General features: G+C 41.8%; 1 protein-coding gene across 1 annotated transcript; it reads left to right on the top strand.

The window, feature by feature from the left end:
• Positions 1-581: 581 nt before the first annotated feature.
• Positions 582-21,062, top strand: malt2 (MALT paracaspase 2; the record flags this gene model as incomplete). Its single annotated transcript, XM_084310323.1, has 16 exons — positions 582-718; positions 1,256-1,422; positions 1,952-2,082; positions 7,311-7,467; positions 8,057-8,244; positions 9,164-9,260; positions 9,459-9,509; positions 9,616-9,657; positions 10,186-10,389; positions 10,604-10,781; positions 11,791-11,865; positions 12,495-12,622; positions 13,452-13,601; positions 15,807-15,964; positions 17,740-17,877; positions 18,498-21,062. 16 exons carry the CDS (start codon positions 582-584, stop codon positions 18,972-18,974), a joined length of 2,478 nt encoding a protein of 825 aa, XP_084166449.1. The 3' UTR covers positions 18,975-21,062.
• Between the last annotated feature and the right edge of the window lie 3,026 nt (positions 21,063-24,088).

The raw sequence follows: 24,088 nt of genomic DNA, 5'->3' as shown, positions 1-24,088 counted from the left end.
AGTATGAAGTGGGGTTTTGAAACGTAGTTAATTTGATCTAATTCACTGGACAATCTTTCTCTTAAAAACAATCTCGAACATCACTGCAGAGTTGGTGAGTAGGTCACTTAATATGTGAGGAATATAAGCTGCGTGAATGTTTGTCAACACTGGTGGTGGCGGAAGCAGCGAATAGACATTGCAAATCAAGTATTCGAATAATACAGCTGCCGAAAATATAGATTCCGTTTTTATTATTAAATGACCAGTGGGTATAAAGTGTTATTATGTAACTTAATTTTGCTTGACAACATGCATTTCATTGGTAAAAACACGAGGGAAAGCATATGAAATGCTCTAGCTTCTTCCATGTACCAGTCACGGTGATAACAAGTGCAACAATGTGTCCACTGTTTACAACATGTCATCATCATGACTGGCTGCCAATCAAAGTCGTGACTGGCACCCAATAGAGCCACTGTCTGAATTGTAATGAACTCACAGGCCGGAACAATTTAATGCACAAATTATTTCATGTTGTGTGTGCACTGTGCATCCTTATCCAGCCAATTTGATTGTCGGTGGTCACTCACAAGGAGGAGATGGCAGACTGGAACCTGAGCCTTGGGACTTTGAGTGAAGGAACTCTAAGCAGGCTGGCTGAGATGCTGGACAATGCCACTTGTGGATGGAGGCAGCTTGCCAATGTAGTGAATGAACAGCCTCGATTCCACTGCAGGTAAAGTATCTTCAAACATGTCAGAGACTGGCCGCGTAATGGCTTTGCAGGCTTTTTCACATAGTCTTACAGAGGCTTGTATGGTAATGCTGATAGAGGTCATACACAGATTGTGTGTTTAGATAGTAGTGTGACCGAGTGGATTTGAACCTGGGACCATATGATCCACACAGGCGGCCGCACTAACCAGCTGAGCTAAAGGGTCAGACCCCTTAGCAGGTACTGGTTGATTACGACCGACTCGTTAGTAGTTTACAGTCGTAATGGTGACGAGGTGTCCAGGCCCTATGTGAGATAACTGGAAAGTAATGCAGTGGATCCCTGACTGCCATCCCAGAGTCTATCCCTGTCAAAGTGTGCTTCAATAGTAAGACACTGAATCCATACTTGCTCCAGGGACAATACAAATGGCTAACCCTGCACTATGTGTGTCTCAGAGGGGTTGTGCAAAGAAAGGCACATTGTGTGTAATCTGGCAATTTAGCACTTTAAAAAATATGAATTTACAGTATGAGCAATATCTTGACTTCCCTGCAGTGAGAATGAGCTGACGAGCTGCTCGCTCCAGGTGTTGAGTGCTACAGGCAGCCCAGGGCGCTTCCTCCTGGCCAGGCTCGCTGATCGCTCCTGCTCCCTGGCCTTTCTGCTCCAAAGCCTGAAGAAGATGGAGCACCAGGCTGCCGTGCTGTACCTCACTGCCACAGGTAAAGCTACAGTCCACTGTGGTGCCTATATTTACATGTATTTTATAATCATGCATTTACATTTAGTAATTTAGCTGACGCTTATATCCAAAGCGACTTACAAGTTCTGTACGACAGGTCATCAGGAAGGGCACAACTCAAATCAGCTGAGTAACAATGTTCATCAAAGTGTTGAGTGCTACAGTGTAGGTTAGTATATTAGGACAAGTGCATGGGCAGTAAGGTTAGTTATTTTTTTATTTTCACATTTCGTACTCAAGGCAAATGTTGATGTTATGAGCATTTTCCAAGGGGGGGGGGGGGGGGGGGGGGGCATTTAGTCTAGGTCTGTAGAAAGTTGTCTTTGATTGTAACATTGTAACAAGCCTGTCTTGATCCCAAAAGAAACATGATATTCTGGTGAGTATTCAAACCTGTACATGTGATTGTCAGGTTCTCATTTGTGGGTGAGAAAGGCTGGACCTGCAGATACCCGTATCCAGCAAATTGTGTGTGTGTGTGTGTGTGTGTGTGTGTGTGTGTTGCCCAGTGACGGAGCAGATCCGGATCACAGTGCAGCCCCAGTCCCAGCAGGTCTCAGAGGGGGGCAGGGTGGTGTTGACGTGTAGAGCGACTGGTCCCCCTGGACTGGGCTACCAGTGGTTCAGAGGCAAGGAGGAGGTCAGTCAGTTTTTACATTTCACCATTATGAAGTTTCAATGAGATCCGGTGTCAAAGTTTCAGGTCAGTTCTAATGTTGATACTGAATAATCATTGATTTGGACGCGGACGGCTTGGAGTAATAAGCTTTAATATGGGCTCTAAACTTCCATATGCAATTAACTATTACAACAATACTATTGACAATTCCAATTTTGGGGGTGGGGGGGGGGGGGGGGGGGGGGGGGGGGGGTTGTCCACATTTCTAAACATGGCCCATGGCAGCTGGATTGCAGGCCTTCAGCAGTCTGTTCCACAGTCCCTCTTCCGCCCCCTGCTGACAGTATGTAGTTTGGATAGTGCCTACATTTGGTTTATCATTTAAAAATACAAAGAAGTGGAGGTACTCATGAACTATTGTACCAAACCTGGACAAATATGTTTGTCCTACAATATAGCACAGAAGGCTGTGAAGCTTTTCATTTGACCTCTAGGGACCACCATTTTTTAAATGTTATGTAAAGACAGTTGGTAGGCCAAACCATTAGGTTTCATTGAGGATCCAGGCCATTATGGTGATATACCCAGTTGCCAGCCACTGATAGCACAAGTATAGTTGTTATTATTATTACTGTATTCTTATTATTATTATTATTAGTAGTAGAAGTTCACGTTTCTTTTGTCACATATAAGGTACATGTACATTACAGTGAAATGCTTGGTTGGAGTAGTAGTAGTACTAGTAGTAGTAGTATTACTACTACTACTGTTATTATTGGTGTTTTTCATTCAAATGCAGCACTAAGTACACTTGAAAACAAATCAAAATACATAAAATGTATAAAACATTCAAATATAACAGCACATATTATACAAAAAACCTGCAATGTTGTACACTCAAATCCGAGGATGAAGAAAAGATAAACGAAAACAACACAACAGGCTTTTGTGTTATTATAATTTTTTTTGGCCAATTTTCACACTAGTAATGTTGTTCCGTACCCGAGTACACTTCAGGTCAATGGCAAACCATACTTGATTACACATGAACTGTACTCGAGTACACATGACTGAACCATACCCAAGTACACATTAACCATACCCGAGTACACATGAACTGTACCCGAGTACACATGAACCATACCGGGGACCACATTCATTGATCCGTGCCTGAGTGCATTACTAATTGATTTTCTTTTTTTTATTGATTTTTATTTATCTCAAACCAACACACATAACTATCACAACAAATTGATAAAAGCAAAAACAATATACATACACATGCACACATAAAAATTTAAATAAACCAAAACATAGAATTTGGTTCGAGAAGGGGCAGAAAGTAGCAGTGCTTATCTAGTCCCGCCCCTTCCTTACACAATTCACAGATTCTTGCTCTCTATCTATAGTAAATGATAAAAAAAAGGAAAAACTCTAAAAAGAAGAAACTGAGAGAAGAAAGGATAGCAGTATTTGCAAGGAATATAATGTCATAATCATAAGAAGTAACGGTACTAGGGCGGCTAGGTGGCGCAGTGGGCAAGGCGCTCGCCACCAACGCAGGAGATGCTGGGTTCGAGCTCGCGTTGCTACCAGCTTGGCTGGTCGTTCATACTAATACAATTGGCAGTATTAGGGGGTGGGAAGCTGGTGGGTGGGGATCGGATGTTGTGGACAGCGACTCCTACAGGTCGGTTGGTGTGCCTGCACAGTAGAATCAGGAAGCGACAGGGGCGGCGTGTCCCTCCCACGCAGACCCTCGCCGCTGAGAGTTCGCGCTGTGCAGGTGAAAAGATGCGACGGCTGCCTCCTCGAGTACCGGAGGGGACACGTGATGCAAGGCTTCGTCCACATTGCAGCCGGCTTGTGGGAGGCATGGCCTAACAACGTTCGAGACAGGGGAGGGTAGAATTGGACAATACGAAATTGGGGAGAAAAAGTAGATAAAAAAAAATAAATAAATAACGGTACTACTCTAGATTTTCCTCTTTCATGTATTTGTTCAAGAGTGTTTGTTTATAATTACCATGAGAAGATTCACATGCATCACATTAGATGTACTCTGCAAAACTGTCTCAGAATGTAACTCCTCCACCTCAGACATTGACCCTATACCTACAGATTTCTTCAAACGGGTGTTTAATAGTGTTTCAAGCCCTGTAAAGCCATTACTAAAACTTGGATAGTAATGTAATGGAAAATTATCGTCCAATATCCAACCTACCATTCATTAGTAAAGTACTTGAAAAGATAGTTTCAGTTCAAATAGATTCCTTTCTTGAAGAAAACAACATCATAGAAGAATTTCAGTCGGGATTCAGAAAATACCATAGCACTGAAACTGCCCTCACCAAAATAATCAGTGACCTCAGGCTAAACTCTGACGAGAATAAGATCTCCATCCTTATCCTGCTAGATCTCGGTGCAGCATTTGATACAATCGATCACGATATTATAATCGATCGTCTTGAAAACCATGTCGGTTTCTCAGAACATGTGCTAGGCTGGTTTAAAACATACATCAGATGGAGGAAATTCTATGTTAAACTAGGAGATCACATGTCTGATATATACGACAACAACTATGGAGTTGCACAAGGAAGTTACCGCTGGGTGATATCATCAGAGAACATAATGTAGATTTCCATAGCTATGCGGATGAAATACAACTGTACATATCTGCTGAACCAAATGATACAGCGATTAGCTCCATTACAGACTGCTCACTGGCAATAAATAAATGGATGAGTAAGAACTTCCTGAAACTAAACGAGAACAAAACTGAAATTCTAATTATCGGCCCCAAAACTAAAAAAGAAACATTAATAAAGAACCTGGGAGGACTAACCCCTTGGATCAAATCTGAGGTCACTAGTCTTGGGGTTATCATAGATTCAGAACTGAACTTCAATTCTCATATTAGCAAAGTGACGAAAACATCGTTCTTCCATCTCAGAAATATAGCAAAAGTACGACCATTTATTAATCAGAACGATGCTGAGAAGCTAATTGATGCATTCATATCTAGCCGGTTAGACTACTGTAATACACTTTTCACAGGTCTCCATAAGAAAACCACAGAGAGGATTCAGCTAATCCAAAACTCTGCAGCCCGACTGCTAACTAGAACCAAAAGGAGAGAGCACATTAGTCCAGTCTTAGCTGCTTTACACTGGCTTCCTGTAACATTTAGAATTGACTTTAAGGTCCTTCTCCTTACATACAAAGCTCTAAATGGACAGGGACCTAGCTACATCGCCAACACTCTAATAAATTACACACCAGCAAGAACACTGCGATCATCAGCTGCTGGACTACTAGAGGCTCCCAGAAACAGTCAAAAGAGGATCGGTAATGCAGCCTTTATCAACTATGCCCCAAAACTGTGGAACAAACTACCCCAAAACATCAGAGAAGCCAACTCGCTAGACATCTTTAAAAGACAGCTTAAAAAAAATCTCTTTGCTCAGGCATTTCACTGTGGGGTAATGCAGGCAAATATTTGAAGATAGATATCTGCTACCACCTAGTGGCAAGGGGAAATATTATTATAGAAACATCAGGGATATCCTGACACAAATTGTACTTACCTGCACTATTCTTACCCTGCCTACTTTTATACACATACACATCAAATTCATGTGTCGGTTCTATGCTAATTTTATCTCACTACCTCCTACTGTATGCACTGTAATTTTAAGAGAACTATTTTATCACACTTTTTACTTCTTACTGATGACTATTTTTAAACTGAATCATTTTAAACTATTTTTATTATTTGTATTACTGAATCAAACTGTAAACAGAGAGCCTATTGGGCTTGCTATATTCTTACCCTACCTACTTTCATACACTTCCAATGAAATTCATATGTCGGTTCTATGATGTTAGAGTGATGCTCTGTTGTTGTGAGCGACACACTGCTCTGTTGTTATATAAGGTAACTTAGAACTGTACTTTGTAAAGAAACTCAAAGTGTTAAGATCAATGGAAACTCAAAGTACTAAGAGTGATACACTGCTCTGTTGTTATATATATATATATTTTTTTTCTTTATTGAACAATCTTATCACACTTTTTACTGTCCGTTCCATCTTATTATTTTTAGCCTATTTTAAACTGAATCAAACCGTACTTTTTTACTCTATCTAATCTATTCTATTTTACTATTTGTATTGTTGAAGAACTGTGATTTGCCTAACCTTGCTACCTCTCTATCTCTTTGTATTTACATTTTGAATTTTTATGCTAGCTTATGCCTGTATTTCTTACTGTTGTGAAGCACTTTGAACTGCAACCTCTGTATGAAAAGTGCTATACAAATAAAGTTATTATTATTATTATAACTGCTTTTAAATTTCCTAATATTTTAACAAAATGTTAACGTCTCATGCAGGCTGTTGCAAAGTGACACTGTTCCAGTTTCCCTCTTAACCCGTAGATACCTGTGAACATTTTCTGAATATGAAATTTCTGTTACTCTGCACTGTATTATTGAATTACTTTAAACATAATTTGCGCTGAATTTAACCAGGTCAGTGAATTTCAAAGTTTGATTTTTTAAAACAGTGTTAAAACCGGTCTCTAGTGTGAAAGCCGCCTTAGAGATGGGCTGGGCCCAAGTCTAATACTGGATATTGTATTTTATACTGAGCTGATATGTGAATGAATGCACCACAGTGGAACAGCACTTGTATTACATTTAAGAAATAGCTCACGACAGGTCATGGTATATGGTTATTATATTGCAGCTAATCAGTTGAAGATGTGTTCATGGTGCTTGCCAGGGTTCGCACAAGGTCCTTGAAGTGCTTAAAGTGCTTGATTTTCAACCAAAGAAAGTCAAGGCCTGGAATTCCTTGAAAACAGCAATTTTTCTAACAAGGTGCTTAAAAAGTCCTTGAAATTCAAATCAACCATTCGCATTGAATGTTTTGTTCATCCATGATCAAATTGTTCTGAATCTGTTTTAATACAAATCTGACGAGTCGCTGTCTCGCGCGCTCCAACTGCTTTTCCTCATTTCTTCTTCGCATGTGATGCTCTAGCTGGCAAGCAGGCCGAGAAGATGCTTTAAAAAACAGCATTAAAAAGTGAATTGTATCCTTCGAGTGACATCCTTGAAAATAAAAAAAATAGTGCTTGGAAAAGTACTTAAAAGTCCTTGAATTTCCTTTTGCAATGTCTGTGGGAACCCTGAAGATGGATATAATATGCAGTTGTATAAAGCCTGTTCTTGTTTGTTGTAGATGTTGGGGGGTGCTGGCAGTGCTCCAGAACTGGTGCTCCGCGCCTTGGCCTCTGTCCACCAGGGTCACTATATCTGCAGAGTGAACTATGGAGATAACTGTACCTTCTCACAGTGGGCTCACGTCCGCTTGACTCACCCAGGAGGCTCCAGTCCAGGTACTGTAGAGTTGGTAGAAGACCTACTAAATGTCCTTTGGTGTGTGTCTCTCTTTCTTTCTCTTTTTCTCTCTCTACGGCTGACAACCGTATTGCACATTGCATTTTGCACTGCTAAAATTACTTGCACATTACTCATTACACACACACTTTTTTTTGGAACTGTACATAGCCATCTTTTTTTATTTAAAATGTATATAGTATAATAATAAATCTACATCCTGATATACACTTTTAGAACTGTATATAGTAATCTTTATTTTAGTCATCTTATTTTATTCTATGCTAAATTTATTGTATTTCTATCTCATTTTATTATTAAGAATCTATCTTATTATTAAGATATAAGCTGCTATGGTCGAGGACCACAATAAATAGAATTTCACTGTTCTTGCTGTAAAGTACTGAAATAAGTGACAATAAAGGAATCTGAATCTGAATCTTGCTCTCACTCTCTATCTCAGCTCTTCTGGTTTCTCTCAGATTCCCTTTTTTTTTTTTTTTTAATTAATGTTATTTTTATTTAATTCCCTACCATCTCCGATGTCGATACCAAACCATCCCGTCTGGGTGAACGTCGGTGTGTCAGGCTGCAGCAGCAGTGTCTTCCCGGGGTCCGTGAGTGGTCTGCGTATCGTCCGTACGCCTCAGCCTCAGGCCGTGTCCGAGGGCGACACCCTGCTTCTGCAGTGCCACGCTGAGGCCAATCCTCCCGCCCAGTACCAGTGGTATCACAACATGGAGGCCCTGGCCCAGCAGAAGACACCCTCACTGAGGGTGAGTGCATTTACAGTACAGGCTGCATGTGTGCAGATTGAGATTCTGCACTGAATCCTTCTTTATGGGTTTGATAAGAGGTCATAGAGGAGGTTTAAGTTTAAGTTTATTTGGATCCCCATTAGCCACAGCAGTGCTATTCTTCCTGGGGTCCATAACACGTAAAATACAGTTACAGACTTTCTACACTCACAACATTCACATGGCATACAGACAATTAAAACAACAATAAATACTCCTTATCAAATTCATAATACAATACAACAATAAATACTCCTAATCAAATTCATAATACAATACAACAATACCTACTCATAATTAATTCATAATACAATACAGCATAATATACTATTTAGCTTTTACATACATTATCAGGTACAGTATAGATGTGGCATGGTGGCTGAAAGTGTTGATTGATGTGCATTGTCCCGGTAAAAAAGGGAGGTAGGGACCGCACTCGGAATATCGTTGTTTTTTATTCTACAAGTTGTTTAAAGGACACAAAACGTTTTCAGCCATCCGGCCTTCATCAGTCACACTAAAAAAAACAACGATATTCCGAGTGCGGTCCCTACCTCCCTTTTTTGCATAATTAATGTTGGACTACGCACCTGTCTGAGCGCAGTGGTACCCCCTTTTTCTACCATTGTCCCGGTAAAAAATACATTTAAAAAAAGTTTGATAAGTCATAGAGGGAGCCATAATATATGCGTCTGTCAGCATCTTATCAAAATACATGTTTTTGGTTATGTGTGTCCTGGAAGTCAGGAGACAGTTGACAGATAACACTTGATAACACTAGTCTGTGAGAATGCCCTGTTAATGTGTTGTATGTATCTTGTGTGCTGTGTCCGGTAGATCCCTTGTGTTGTGTGACCACAGCTGTTAATGTGTGTATCTTGTGTGCTGTGTCCTGCAGATCCCTTGTGTGACCACAGCTAACAGGGGGCAGTACAGCTGCAGGGCGTTCAACCTGTACCACGAGACATGGAGCGATCCAGTGCAGGTCCACGTCGGTGAGACCGAGCTCCAATATCTCCTCACGTTTTTTTTAAGTATTCATATGTGCCACAGATAATTCTCTTGTTTATATTTAATAGAAAATAGACAAATATCATAATATACTCCATGACACATGTAAGGTTAGGGTTAGAACATGTTTATGACTGTGTGCCATGACTAAGTTCCTGCTTTGTGTGTGTGTTCCTTTCCAGGCCCCAGTTCCCTTAGTGAGGCTTCCTGGGCAGAAGTTGATCATAATGCAGGTACTTTTTTTTTTAACAACTCCTTCTCCTTTTTATATTCTGTCACCTAGCATTTCTATTTCTGTTTGGTAATAATAACATAAAATGTACTGTATGTTTGCCATAGGTGCCAGTGCCAGCCCTGTCAGGCCTTTGACCACTTTCTATGGTGAGTTTTGGGAACAAAGTTTCTTACTCCACGCTGTTACAAACTCTCTCTAGTCGATGAACATATAGCAGGTGAAGACTGTATAAAAAAAATACTTAATTAAGAGGTAATCCTTCAATTGACCTATCTCAAACTCTGCCCTCTTTTCCTTGATCCTCCAATCAGCGACAGTTGTGACATCACACAACATACTTTTTTTGGAACTGTACATAGCCATTTTGTTATTACAATTTTATAAAGTATAATATCTACATCCTGATCTGCACTGCACACATTTTAGAACTGTATATAGTAATCTTTATTTTAGTCATCTTATTTTATTCTATGCTAAATTGATTGTATTTTTATTATTGGAAGCTGCTATGGTCGAGGGACCACAATAAATAGAATTTCACTTTTCTTGCTGTAAAGTACTGAAATAAGTGACAATAAAGGAATCTGAATCTGAATCTGGAGGATCAAGAAAAGAGGGCAGGGTTTGAGATGAGTCGATTATCTCTCACTACCTCCTGTCCCCTTCCACCACAGCCACAGACAAAGTTGCTCTCCTGATGGGCAACATGAACTACCTATACGTCCCTCAGCTGTGTGCTCCTATGGCTGACGTGCACGAGCTGACCAACCTCCTCAGGCAGCTGGACTTCAAAGTGGTCTCTCTGCTGGACCTCAACTGTCAGGAGATGCACAGTGCAGTGACTGAGTTCCTGTTGCTGCTCGACAAAGGAGTCTATGGTTGGTCTCTTACACGTTTAGAGAATCATTCTGAGCCTGTTGTGTTGTCCTTCACAGGCTTTGACAAGCTACAAACAAAACCAGCTCTATTGGCCAATGAAATTAAAGTAGAATATATTGCCAGGATATGGTGATTTCAGGGGTAGGTTTGAGGGTATTAAGAATATAAATGTGTCTGAATATTAATATATTGCTTGTCTGTCCTTGTCTTCAGGCTTGTTGTACTTTGCTGGACATGGTTATGAAAACTATGGCAACAGTTTCATGGTTCCCATCGATGCGCCTGCCTCTCACACCTCAGAGCACTGCCTGTGTGTGCAGAGTGTTCTTCAGAGGATGCAGGAGAGAGAGACCGGACTCAATGTCTTTCTCTTAGATATGTGTCGCAAAAGGTACAGGAGATTTATTTAACGAATGGTAGTACAAGGAAGCTATTCATGCCAACCTCAGATTTCCTCACTACCAGTGTAGTGTCGCCAAACAAATCTAAATGCATACATCTTCTCTCCACTGGCAAAATTATCGCTTCATCTTGAGCAAGACACTTAACCGCTAACTGCTCCCTTAGAGCAGGTCGGCACCTTGCATGGTCGCCTCCGCCGTTGGTGTGTGAGTGAATGGGTAAAATGTTGAGGAACAAATTGTAAAGCGATTTGGATAAACGCTATATAAATGCAGCCATTTACCATTTACTGACCTAAGATATATATTTTTCCCACCTACAAATTACACCTGAAAAAGTGAGGTATTTGGTTTTTGCTCTAGGGATTAGAAGTGTCACGGCAAATAAAGTAAAGATTCTGGGCAATATTTTGCCCCTTTCCCAGTAAGCTAGTATGACATGTTTGGTATCGATGGATTCTTCTTGATGTCTTGTTTCATATGATACCAGGGCTTCACACTAGCTTAGAAAATGAGCCCGCTACAGCCTTTAATGTTAATGAAAGATGATCCATCATCATTTTCAGAGAGCTAACAAAGAACTGAGGGGGAGAATAATTGCAATTTTAAGATCATAGTGATCAATGAGGCAAAGTCTAATTGAAATATAACCCATGGTTCTATCTTTCACTTTTAGATGGTTACATTATGTATGAATCTTAAACAAGACAATTACATTTAAAATATATATCAGCTTATCTTATTTTATTCAATGCCTTAGTATTACTGGTGTGTTCTGGTCAAATATAATTATTTTCTTTATAAAAAACAAAATTTGATCTTCCAAAAATCCTTTTATTAAAAGAAGTATTGGAAAAGGGGGGGTTGTCTTATAATCAGGGTTGTCTTGGTATTTACTGTGATGAAAAAATTACAATATTGAGTGATTCATAATTGTGTATTTGCCTGTAAAGTGCATAGGCCTACATCTTTGTGGTTTAAAACTATTCTCTTAATCAGAAACCTAAATGATGACATCATTACACAACCAGGACCATTGAAGGTGACTGCTAATATCGTGTTTGGATATGCCACGTAAGTAACGACTTCATTCTTTCCTTCAAATTAGTCTGTTTTGAGGAAAACAATATAATGGATTCCTGCCTAGTTCCAGGCTGGCTTATACTGTAGCTATCTGTCTCGTTCAGATCTGCAGCCATATTGTGCGTCTCATGCTGCAATTCACAGAATAACATGTATATTATTGATTGATTCTTCTTTTTGTTTTGTTATTTAAGTGTTATGCACTCAAGGTGCCCAGCCCACATGTACTTATAAGACACTATACAGCTGCAATGGAGTACAACATAAAAGTTAATACAGAAACTCTGATTCATAAATAGTCTTTGCTTCCATGCTTTATGAATAATATTTACCCAAAGTACCTTTCCTGAAACACAGGTCAAGTCTTTGGTAGTCATCCAGCCCAAATAATTTGACATCAATAGAAGTAGCTGAAGATTACAATCATCATATAAGAGACAGTAAAACATTAAAATCTGTTTAATTTTCAATGTATTTCCTCTGGGTCACCATACAGAAATAAGCAATCATAAATAATGCATATAAAATCACACATCATATAAAAATGTCTTTGTGTGTTGTCACCAAGAGTATCTGATTGTAATTCTGTCACGGTGTCTTCTCTGTTGGTGTTCACTCAGGTGTGTGGATGCAGAAGCATACGAGGTGAAAAAAGATGAAGTGTCCAATGGCGTTTTCATCAGCTTCCTCAAACAGCGTGTCCGCGAGGACGAGAAGGTTACGGTGATGCTGGACAGAGTCGCTGAAGGTCTGTACACTACAGCATACTGTACATATTCACATACAGCACAACTCTGTGAGAGATCCAGCTACACTTACAGTTATAGGCCATGCTCATTAAGTCATACCTGAACTAAACCAGACCATGAACTTCTTAGTCTTTTTGGTTTGAGATGTTTTACTTTTCTGCTGTGTTCATCTCCAATTGTGTGAGTTACATCAAAGCAAATCATAGATAAATGAATGAATGAATGAACGAATGAATGAATAAATGAATGAATGAAAAACTTTATTTAACAGATTGCAGAATGGGTACAATACAGTACGGCTCAATACACACAATTGTTAAGCGGATGCAGACCAGAGAAAGACGTTTGTCTTGTTTACATCAGGGTCCTCCATTTTCAATTCATATTGACATTTATGACATACACAACATACATGACATTTATGGCATAGGGACATACAGGTATTTAGTACTGATACATTTGTGACATAAACGCTATTCAAATATACAGTACTGTTACCCATAGATCCTGACAGAGTATATACATATGATGGGGAGGGGACTGTTACATTAGGAGGGGTTGGGTGGGTGGGGGAGGAGACTGTACATTTGGAGGGGGTGGGTGGGTGGGAGAGAAATATATATATATATATATATATATATATATATATATATATATATATATATATATATATATATATATATATATATATATATATATATATATATATATATATGGTATATGATATATATATATGGTACAGTCTCTATTTGTTGTGTAAGTTACAATACAAACTGTATTAGGTGCACACATGTCTGCATGTATTGAGAGTTGCTCACTCTGAACCAGACATGGGTCGGTGTGAGATCATGCGTGGGAGGCAGGCTCTGGAGCTGCGCAGTAACCTGTGTGAGCGGCGTGCGCTCACCGACCGGATACAGACTCCTGGCTGCCCTGCTGCCTCCTCAGCCCGCAACCTGCAGTGGGCCATTGCACACGGTATGTTCAGTATATTGTTGTGTGTAGACATTAGGGGTGGGAATCGCCAGAGACCTCACAATACGATACTATCGCGATACTTGTGTCACGATACGATAGTATCGCGATATATTTTGTATATTTGTCGTATACGCTGAGTATTGCGATTTCTTTTTTTTATTTACTTTTTTCTTTTTTTAATATGATTTATTACCTTTTTTCAACTGCAAAGTAAAACTTTGTCAACATGTTTTATCTAATAAAATAAAGTTCAGTCTGTTCATCTCACTTCAAACATTTTTATTGCAGAACATGGTATTTTCTCAAGCAGACAGATGTAAACACTGTAATCTGTGTTGCATGTACCTGACAAACTGAACTGTTTGTATTACAGTCATATTCCAACTGAATGCACATGTGTGTGTGTGGACTACTGTACTATTACAGGTATTGAAATGAACAATGCAACTTCCTTATAAAAAAAATATATATATATATATATATATTTTTTTATGAATTATTAAATATTGATACTTGCAAAGTATCGCGATACTACTACGTATAGATTTCCCCCCCCACCCCTAGTAGACATGTTGTAGTAACATATTGATGGTGCTGTACACAGACTTCTGGCTGCCCTGCTGCCTCCTCAGCTCGCAACCTGCAGTGGGCACATGGTACACTTCAGACAAAGCTCACATTATCCAGTCAACAGCTATAGTCCTAACCCTAACCTGCAGTGGGCACATGGTACACTTCAGACAAAGCTCACATTATCCAGTCAACAGCTATAGTCCTAACCCTAACCTGCAGTGGGCACATGGTACACTTCAGACCAAGCTCACATTATCCAGTCAACAGCTATAGTCCTAACCCTAACCTGCGGTGGGCCATCGCACATGGTACACTTCAGACCAAGCTCACAAAGTTCAAAACCCTAACCATGCCAATGTATAGGCTACTACACAAAGAGATGTCTACCCTAAAGTAGAATTCACATATTATAATATATATATATATATATTATTCATATATTTTATTTTTCATGTTATCAAGAGACAAACCCTGGAGCTGCTCCATAGACAGTTACTAATGGAACAACTCCTAGGACACTATATGACAGTATCCATGGTGATTTTACTGGGACGTTAAAAGATTATTTCTTTAGAACGGTAAGCCCTACATTTCTCATTTGGCTGTAAAATAAATAAAAGGGAATTATGTGAGCCCACACGTATTGAAATACTAAGTACATGTGGATTCACAGTACCGTACCTTCGCTTTGACTAAAACGTTTCTTCAAATGGAATTTTCCATCTGAAGAAATGGCAGTTTAAAGGGGCTATGTATTGCTATTCCTAGCACTATTTGGGCAACTTTACACAATTCCTGTTAGTCTATTGAAGACATTTGTAAGGTTTTTTTCAAAAAAATGCATTGTTTTATATTTCTAATCAAGTACTCAAAACCATAATTTTTCAGCCTCAAGAAATCAGGCTGTTATGGCCTGGCTCCGCCCATAAGCACTTTGAGTGACAGTGCCACACAGTCTGCACTGGTAGAGGGAGGGAGGGAGGGGGGGAAGAGAGAGAGAGAGAGAGAGTGAGAGAGGGAGAGGGAGGGGGTGGGAGAGAGAGAGAGAGAGAGAGAGAAAAAAAAGACAGTCCGCCGGCAGCTTGTGTTTTTTTTTCCCTTTCTTTCAATCTCCCGTTTGCGTGTGTGTGGCGCGCTGCAGGTCCCCCCCCCCCAAGTGCTCTCTATCTCTCTCCCTCTCTCTTCCTTTCTCTCCCTCTCGAGTATGAGGAAATGGTTTCGCTGTGTACAGTCAGTCTAGGTAGAATGGGGGCGGGCATTAGCTCCAACCACAGAGCCAATCGCATCACTGTGCGCTACCCAGCGGCCGTATGACGCGTATTGGCCGTTCAAAAAATATATGACCTGATTTACTAGACGACGAAAGGGGCTGGGCTGAATCTGAGCAATCCGCCAATATGGTATTTAGACCCTAAAACACATTGATACAAACTCCTATTACTATAATACAATGCTAGAGACTGAAAAATGACATTTATAATACATAGCCCCTTTAACACAAGACTTTATAAATAATATAAATATATTACAAATAATATAGCCTAATAAATATGTCTGTATAACTGTCCCCATGCCTAATGAACATGTCTGCAAAACTGTCCCCATGCCTAATAAACATGTCTGTCTTCATAGTCCTCCCAGAGAGTCGTAACCTCCACTTTGACTGTGGCGTGACGGTACAGCTGGCCTTCGCTGCAGAGTTCTCCAACATCATGATCATCTACACTCGGATACTGGAGACGCCCAGGGATGTCGTGTCCTGCTCTGCTCAGCTTACCGACTTCTCAGAGGTGTTTTTTTTGTGTATATATATTATTTATTTTACATTGTATGAATAAAAGTTCCCAATACAATAACCCATCTCTTTTATAGGGAAAAAACTACCAAAGGAGAGGAAAAAAAGATTTATAGAAAAAACAAGAATACATGAAAAGAAGTGGGGGGTTCAGGATTAGGGTTAATTTAGGGTTACAGGATTAGGGTCAGGGTTAATTTAGGGTTAGAGGGTTAGGGTTAACTTAGGGTTAGATGATTGTTACCTATAATGTGTATTGTGTTGGGCTATGATGAGAAAAAAAACAGGGAGACCTTTGTTGGTTGAATCTCTCCCCGTCACATAATGTGCAGTTTTATCCATATAGATTTGTCCTGGCCCAAATTACTCATCATGCTTATATTTGTGATGAGGAAAAAGGAAAATCAATATTTGAATCATTCAATCTAAATTTATATTTCAATTTAATGATCCTGTTTTTACAAATCACCATATTTTGGCTGAAATTTGGCATGGCGGTTGTGTGTGTGTGTGCGCGTGTGTGCGCCAATTGGCATAAGGCACATAACTTCCAAATATAATCACAGACTTGCACAGCATTTTGTGGCAAGGTTGGTCATGACCAAGGACAGCTGATTAACTGTTCACACCAATGACATGTTTATGTTTATTAGGATCCCCATTAGTCATCATCGACGTGTTGACTATTCTTCCTGGGGTCCTCACAGATATACACATACAAATATGAAACATTCAGTATAAATCAATCATATATCACATACATAATCAATAAAAAATAAAACAAAAGAAGGTCATAGGTGAATCCATTTCACCATACCTTCAAAACAAACACAAAGTAAACAGAAGAAGTTTGGATAACATGGCTGCAGCTACACTCATGCATGACACATATTGATTTCCTTCCGGATTATGGCTCCTTTAAGTTTCTTTTTGAAACTGTCCTTGTTTTCCGTCCGTATGATATGTAATGGGATCCTATTCCAATATGTTATGGCTCTATACTGTACATTGAAGTTTTCTTGAGAGCATTGGTTCTAGGCAGAGGTAGGTTAAAGCGACTACTTGAAGCATGTCTGGTATTATGGTCATGTCTATTATTGGTGGATAAAAGCATAGAGTACAATTGAGTGGGTTTACCTGAGGTACAAATGTTCTTTAAAAACCGAATCAAACTGCATGCTAGTCTCTCCTTCACCCTCATCCACGACAGTCTAGCATGCATTCCCTCCACACTATTCCTTATAGAGCAGTGAAGAGTGAGTCGGGCAGCTCTATTTTGAGTGAGCTGGAGTTTACTAAGCTCTTGCTTTGACGTGCTAGACCAAATTGCTGGTGACAGGAATGACCAAGGACAGCTGATTAACTGTTCACGCCAAGGACATGACCAAGGATACGACCAAGGACAGCCGATTAACTGTTCACGCCAAGGACACGACCAAGGACAGCCGATGAACTGTTCACGGCAATTGGCAAAAAGGGGGACTGGCCTAGAACAAAAAGGCACATAACTAAACGGATGACCACACTTTGTGTAAAGTGTTATCATGGGGCAAGGACACACACACACATAGCCATGCCCTCTTGTGTGTGTGTGTGTGTGTGTATGAATGCATGAATGCATGCACGCATAGATGCATGCATGTATGTACGCAGTCACAGCTATTGCGAATTTGCGCTTGTTTTGTAATCATGTTACTGCTCAGCATGACTGAGCCCTACAGAAGGCTACATTGTGAGTGTTATTTTTGTTACTGTGTGCTTCTGTGACAGGGTCTGGACATTGATCTGAAGAGAAGTAACCAGGAGAGTCTGGTTGAAGCAGGTAGTTTGCTATTGACCATGGAGAGCATGCCCTCACCTGAAGCCCCCAGACTCTACACACGCCTCAGGAGTCTACAGAGACTCAAGGTCAGGCACAAATCATTGGTTACATTATGTTTGGTGTTGAAAAGAGTCTAGTGGGGACAGACGGCTCTGCAGGCCGCGCAATGGAAAGTAAACGTGACAATTTCTTAGGATTAAGTACTGCATTTAAAGTAGAATTCACGTATTATTTCTATAATATTGTACAGCTCAGTTATTATGATACCAAAGAGACAAGACTCTAGTGATCATGCAATCAAGAGACAAATCCTGGAGCATAGACAGTTAATAATGGAACTACTCCTTTAGAAGAGTAAGCCATTTGGCTGTAAAAAAATAAATAAAATAACAATAATAAGTGAATTCTGTGAGCCCTCAAGCATTGAAATACTAACTACAACATCATATAGAATGTGTACTTTTCCTTTTGATACTTAAGTGCAATCAATATGAGGTACCTTTTTATACTTAACTTAAGTAGGATTTTGAATGGAACACCTTTATTTCTACATTTCTACACCAAGTAACAGAAGTATGTAATTTCTCCATCATTGTACAGACCTATGTGATTCTTATTCAGATATAGAATCCTTGGCTTCCTGTTTTGGCATTTTATTTTTTTTGTACTAGACTCTGAATCTTGTAGTTTTCCCCTCTCATTACAGACGGAACTCTCGTTCACCACATGTCTGCACTACCGTTACTCAAACTTGGATGAAGAGGTCCAGGAAAGGCGGGTAGTAACAGTTGGAAAACCACTGGTCTCCAAACTAAACCTCCATGAACCCCGACTTCCTCGCTCCTGCTCTGCCTCCTCCTCTTTCAACCTTCAGTCCTTCGGTCTTCTTGAATCCTCCTCTTTTGCAGAAGGCTTTGGGCCCAGCTCAGCTCCTTCCGAGACATCTTCCATTGGTTCGGCTTCAACCACCTGGTCATATTATTCGCAGTCTGCTAGAGAGTCTGCCACCCTCACCTCCTCGACTTCACCCGGGAGAGGCAACGTGCCCGAGGAGACAGACGGTCCCCAGGTGTTTGACCCTGATGCGCCTCAACCTCTTTCTGCCAGCAAAAGCTTGCCACACAGTCAAGTAGAGGACATGACCTACAAGTTTAGTAACATGGACAATTTCCATTCTCATTAACCTCTTAAGCCCTAGCCATATTTTCTGAAAATCCGCCTAAAATACATATATAATATAGAATATCAGGCCTATAAATGACCTTATTATAGCCAAGTCGCACATCTATGGATCAGGCCAAAACTTCTCTTTCCAATGGCAGAGTTCAATTTGGATTTAGCATCACCAGGCGTGCAGCAATAACCGTGAATGAAATCTACTGTAAATAGTTAGTTACTTTTTTATTATGGAAACTGGTCCGCCATTGTATTGCAACGTGGATTTTTGATAAACGTTCACAGAAAGGTAGATAAACTAACTGTGTTCTAATTTATGCCAATAACGTTCAGTTTTGTGGTAGATAATCCAGAAAAAAATAAGTAATTTGATTGACATGAGCTGGCTTGAGCTGGGTAGTGTCGTTTTAAGAAATTCCAACGCTCATTGAAAGTCCTGTCTGTCCTTCATCATAATGATTACAAACAAAATGGCGGCTCGCATTTATTTCCGTCGATATTCGCTTGTTTATGAATGCATTTCCGTAACTGATATTTCACTAATAACACTTTAACTGGTTCGGGGCCAACCATGTATATATACGTGTTTGGGAGCCAACCTTTGAAGGCCAACCACGTGTATATATACGTGTTAAACTAGTTTTTGCTTTTATTCCATTTTAATATCCCGGATGTTGTCACAGAGCTGTATTTTGGCTGGAAAAGGCATATTGGGACTCCGAAAGTGCAGTACCGGTGCAGCTGTCTCGAGAATGCAGTTTCCCCTGTTGCAGACCGGGTGTCACTTTCTTTTCGCTCCGGGTGGACTTTTCTGTTAGCCTAAAGCTATGGCTTCACCAGATCGCCTGGAATACTTTTTGCGACGCCAAATTCAGTATGCAGTAAAGGAATATAGCATCAGCCAATGGACATATCGATCTACCAGATGGCGATCAAATAACTGGGAAATTCTTTTTGGAATCCAACCGACCACAGGTAAGAGCGATTTGACGTAAATTTCAGCCTGATCGGGCCTTGTTCTCATAGCCATCCACCCGGTCAGCGTATCTTGTTGCAATAACGAATGCCGTTATTGGTAATCAATAATCAGAAACGACTTCCCCTGCCCCCCCCCCCCCATTTCATGCATTCATGGTGGAACATGATACCATCATATGCATTTTGATTTTTAACTCTAGCTTGTGTAGGGCCGAAACGCCAATCGATTTAATGTTATTAACTTAGCACCCTATAACTAGCGTTGCAGGAATTATACCAGACCATTCCGATATAACGTTCATATTCACAACGCTATAAAGCGGGAACGTATTGATGAACAAATTATTTCTTTATGGCATATTGAAGGGAAGGTTTATACTGTCAATTGACAATGACAATGGACACATAGCAATAATATAAAATATAGATTTAGCTCTACAAACAACCTCATGCACAGTGAAACGTTGTAATGAAAAGCTGGCCTCCTAGAGTGGGCCCGTTTAATCCCAATGGCCCCGAATGTGTTTTTAACCTATTGGTAAACAAACGTATTGTTGAAAATATACACTATGTTTTGACAGGATTAGGGTCTTATCTTAATTAATTATCCATACCGTCTGGAGAGATGGATTTATGGCTAGGGTCTGGTACCGAACACGTCGGGTTTAAGAGGTTAAAGGATGGGTTCGAGTCCAAGATGACTCCGTGGTACTTGAATGGGAAACCAATTCCAACCCCCCCCCCCCCCCCCAGAAACACATTAAACCTTGTGTGATGCCAACTGGTCATATCCTTTGAGCTGATCGATTGATTCACTAATATGGTGATATATTATAAAATCTGTGTCCAGGCCATGAGTGTCCTTGGCCTTAGAGCGTTTCAGCGCCATAAGGATTTTTCTTACCTCCAGCTCAAAGAGGGGCTCGGCGTCCACAGTTGGGCTGGGTGAAGCACCAGAGGGGGCAAAGAGTTTTGTTATTTGAAATCCACTATTTAAAAGATTATTGTTAAAAGTACAGGCCAGTACAGTGGGTTATTTAATCAGAACGTTGTTGACTTTTAATTCCAGGATGTCGTTTACCTGCTTGTTCTGTTTACCTAGTAATTTATTTAATATATGCCATACTTTTTTACCATTTCCTTTGCATCTTCAATTACACTGATAAAAAAGTTGGCTTTGGCCTTTCTTAACGAGTCACCTTATTGCATGCATGGGTAAATCTCTGCCTATCTGTCGACAACCCAGATTTCAGGCTTTGTTTAAGGAGTGAGTCCCTAAGCCGCAGTAGTGAACTACAGCTTTGGTCCCACCAGGGGAGGTGATGCTCCTTCCTGGCCTTTTGGCTTCCCCTCCTGGTGAAAGGTCATAATTTCCTTGATTTTATTCTGTGAACAGACTACAGTTTATCTCTGTGTTGGCAGAGGAAAGGGTCTCATATATTTATAGCATCTCCAAAGCATTGTTGCATGTTTTTTGGGATGAAGTTAGAAGAAGAGAAGTTTTATTTGGTGTGTTAAGAAACACATCAAAAAAGTGAAACGCACACTGGCTTCCCATCCAGGCCAGATCTGACTTTAAAGTGCTGCTCCTCACTTACAAAATTCTAAATGGGCTCGCACCGCTCTATCTATCCGATCTGTTTCGAGAGGCTGGTCAAGGATCACATTTGTGCCTCCCTCCCCAGTGATATGGACCCTATGCAATTTGCATACAGGACAAACAGGTCCACTGACGACGCGGTCTCCCAGGTACTGCACAGCACCCTCTCTCACCTTGACCGCCAGAAGGGGGGCTATGTGAGACTGTTGTTCATTGACTACAGCTCAGCGTTCAACACCATAGTCCCCACCAGACTGGTGGACAAGCTGATCGAGCTGGGTCTGAGCTCCGCCCTGAGCGCCTGGGTACTGGACTTTCTGAGTGAAAGACCCCAGGCGGTCAGGGTGGGGGGTCAGACCTCCAACACCATCACCCTGAGCATCGGGTCCCCCCAGGGCTGTGTTCTGAGCCCCCTGCTGTACTCACTCTACACACACGATTGTGTGGCCAAGTTCAGCTCCAACTCCATAGTGAAGTTTGCAGACGACACGGTGGTGGTGGGGCTGATCTCGGACAACGACGAGAAGGCCTACCGGGAGGAGGTTGAGGTACTGGAACGCTGGTGCCAGGACAACAGCCTGCTCCTGAACATTGGTAAAACCAAGGAGCTGATCGTGGATTATAGGAGAGGACAGCAGGAGACACACACACCACTGATGATAAACGGGGCTACCGTGGACAGGGTGAGCAGCTTTAAGTATCTGGGGGTCCACATCTCAGAGGATCTGACATGGTCAACACACATAGACACAGTCGTAAAAAAGGCGAAGCAGCGCCTCTACCACCTGAGACAGTTAAGGAAGTTCAGAGTATCGGGGAAGATACTCCAGTCCTTCTACTCCGGAGCTGTAGAGAGCATCTTGACTGGAAACATCACTGCCTGGTATGGAAACAGCACGGCACAGGACAAGAAGGCCCTACAGAGAGTGGTGTGCTCAGCCGAGCGTACCACGGGTATTGCACTACCTCCCCTGCAGGTTCTATACAACAAGAGGTGCAAATCCAGAGCCTGCAGAATAATGAAAGACCCCCACCACCCCAATAACAGCCTGTTCCAGCTGCTGAGGTCAGGCAGACGCCTGCGGACCCCAGCTACTAGGACAGAGAGGCTTCGGCTCAGCTTCTTCCCCCAGGCCATCAGAGCCTTGAACAATGAACACTGAGTGCCACAGAACACTGAACTTTCCACACACAAGCACACACAAGCACACACACAACACGCACGCTGTGCACGCTCACACACTAGCAGCCACTTTAACATGAGCAGGCACACACTCATGCTGCACACGCCCACACTTATGGCCAAAAAGGAAAGGTCACTTTAAAAATAGTATAGCAACAGTAACGTTAGGTTATGACTATAACCAAGTTCTGTTAGTTAGGGGCGATGCTTGGCATCGCCTTCTGCACTATCTCGCGTACGTGCACGCGTACTGAATAAACCACAAATGTACCTCTAATACCAGTATTAGTCTGACCACACCCCTCATCAGCTTACCTTCATAAGCAGGTGTGTGGTCACCTGCTCTCCTCCTTCCCAAGCTTTCACCACAAGGTGAGGACAAGGGCTGCAGCGGCGTCCGATGCCAAGCATCGCCCCTAACTAACAGAACTTGGTTATAGTCATAACCTAACGTTCTGTATCGTTAGTGGCTTAGCTTGGCATCGCCTTCTGCACAAGGGAGGCCAAGCGGAGCCACTTGGCTGACAAATACACCCCGCTGACAGCCCCCCAAAACCATCAGAACAGGGAGGGCCGAGCCCCCCCGACCCCCCCTAATGGAGGGTAGCCCCCCTATTAGGGACGTCACGGGAGGGCGACGGACCCGACCGTGCGAAGAGGCACTCAAGCAACTCAACGCACAGGGTGAGCAGACCGTGGCTTGACCCACGACTACACACACGCACAACCCGCATGCCACCCGGGAACGAACGGAGGAACAACCTCGTTACTGCCCCCAGAATCACGGGGTCAAGGGCAAACCCAACCCCGTGGCAAGGCCGTAGCAGCGGAGCACGAAGGAAGACCCAGACCCACCAAAAGGACTGGACTCCCTGGAATGGGGGCCCGGAGAAGTCCATGATGCCAGCATCAAGACCCCACCAGGTGGGCACGTAGTGCCCCGCCCCCCACATCGCCAGCGTATTCGGACAAAGGCCCCTCAGCTACTGCACCTGGTATTCCCAGGCGGAACCAACCAGGCCAGAACCTGCCCAGCTTCCGAGATCGGACGAGACCGGGCGTGTTCAGGTCGGTATGGCCGTAAGCCGAGCGGGCCCCGTCCCCCCAATAGTACACCGCCTGGCACACTGACCCTGCAGAATAGGCAGTCAGCATGGCCGTAAGCACACAAAAAAGGTTAACCAACGGAAGCAGGCAGCGCACCGGGGAAAAACCAGGCAACAGGCTGTTAACCCTAGCCTGGAGACTGCGGACGAGACAGGCGCCAGAGGGGACAGCTGAACACAGCCGCCCCGGCGGAAGGAGCGTAAGCTGGCGGTGTTGCATGACCAAGCCTCCATTGAACAACCCCCACCCAGAG

This window comes from Notolepis coatsorum (genome assembly GCF_963971535.1).
Source record: "Notolepis coatsorum genome assembly, chromosome: 3".
Lineage (NCBI taxonomy): Eukaryota > Metazoa > Chordata > Actinopteri > Aulopiformes > Paralepididae > Notolepis > Notolepis coatsorum.
Note: the sequence above shows the minus strand (reverse complement) of the source record. Positions and strands in the feature narration are given on the sequence as shown.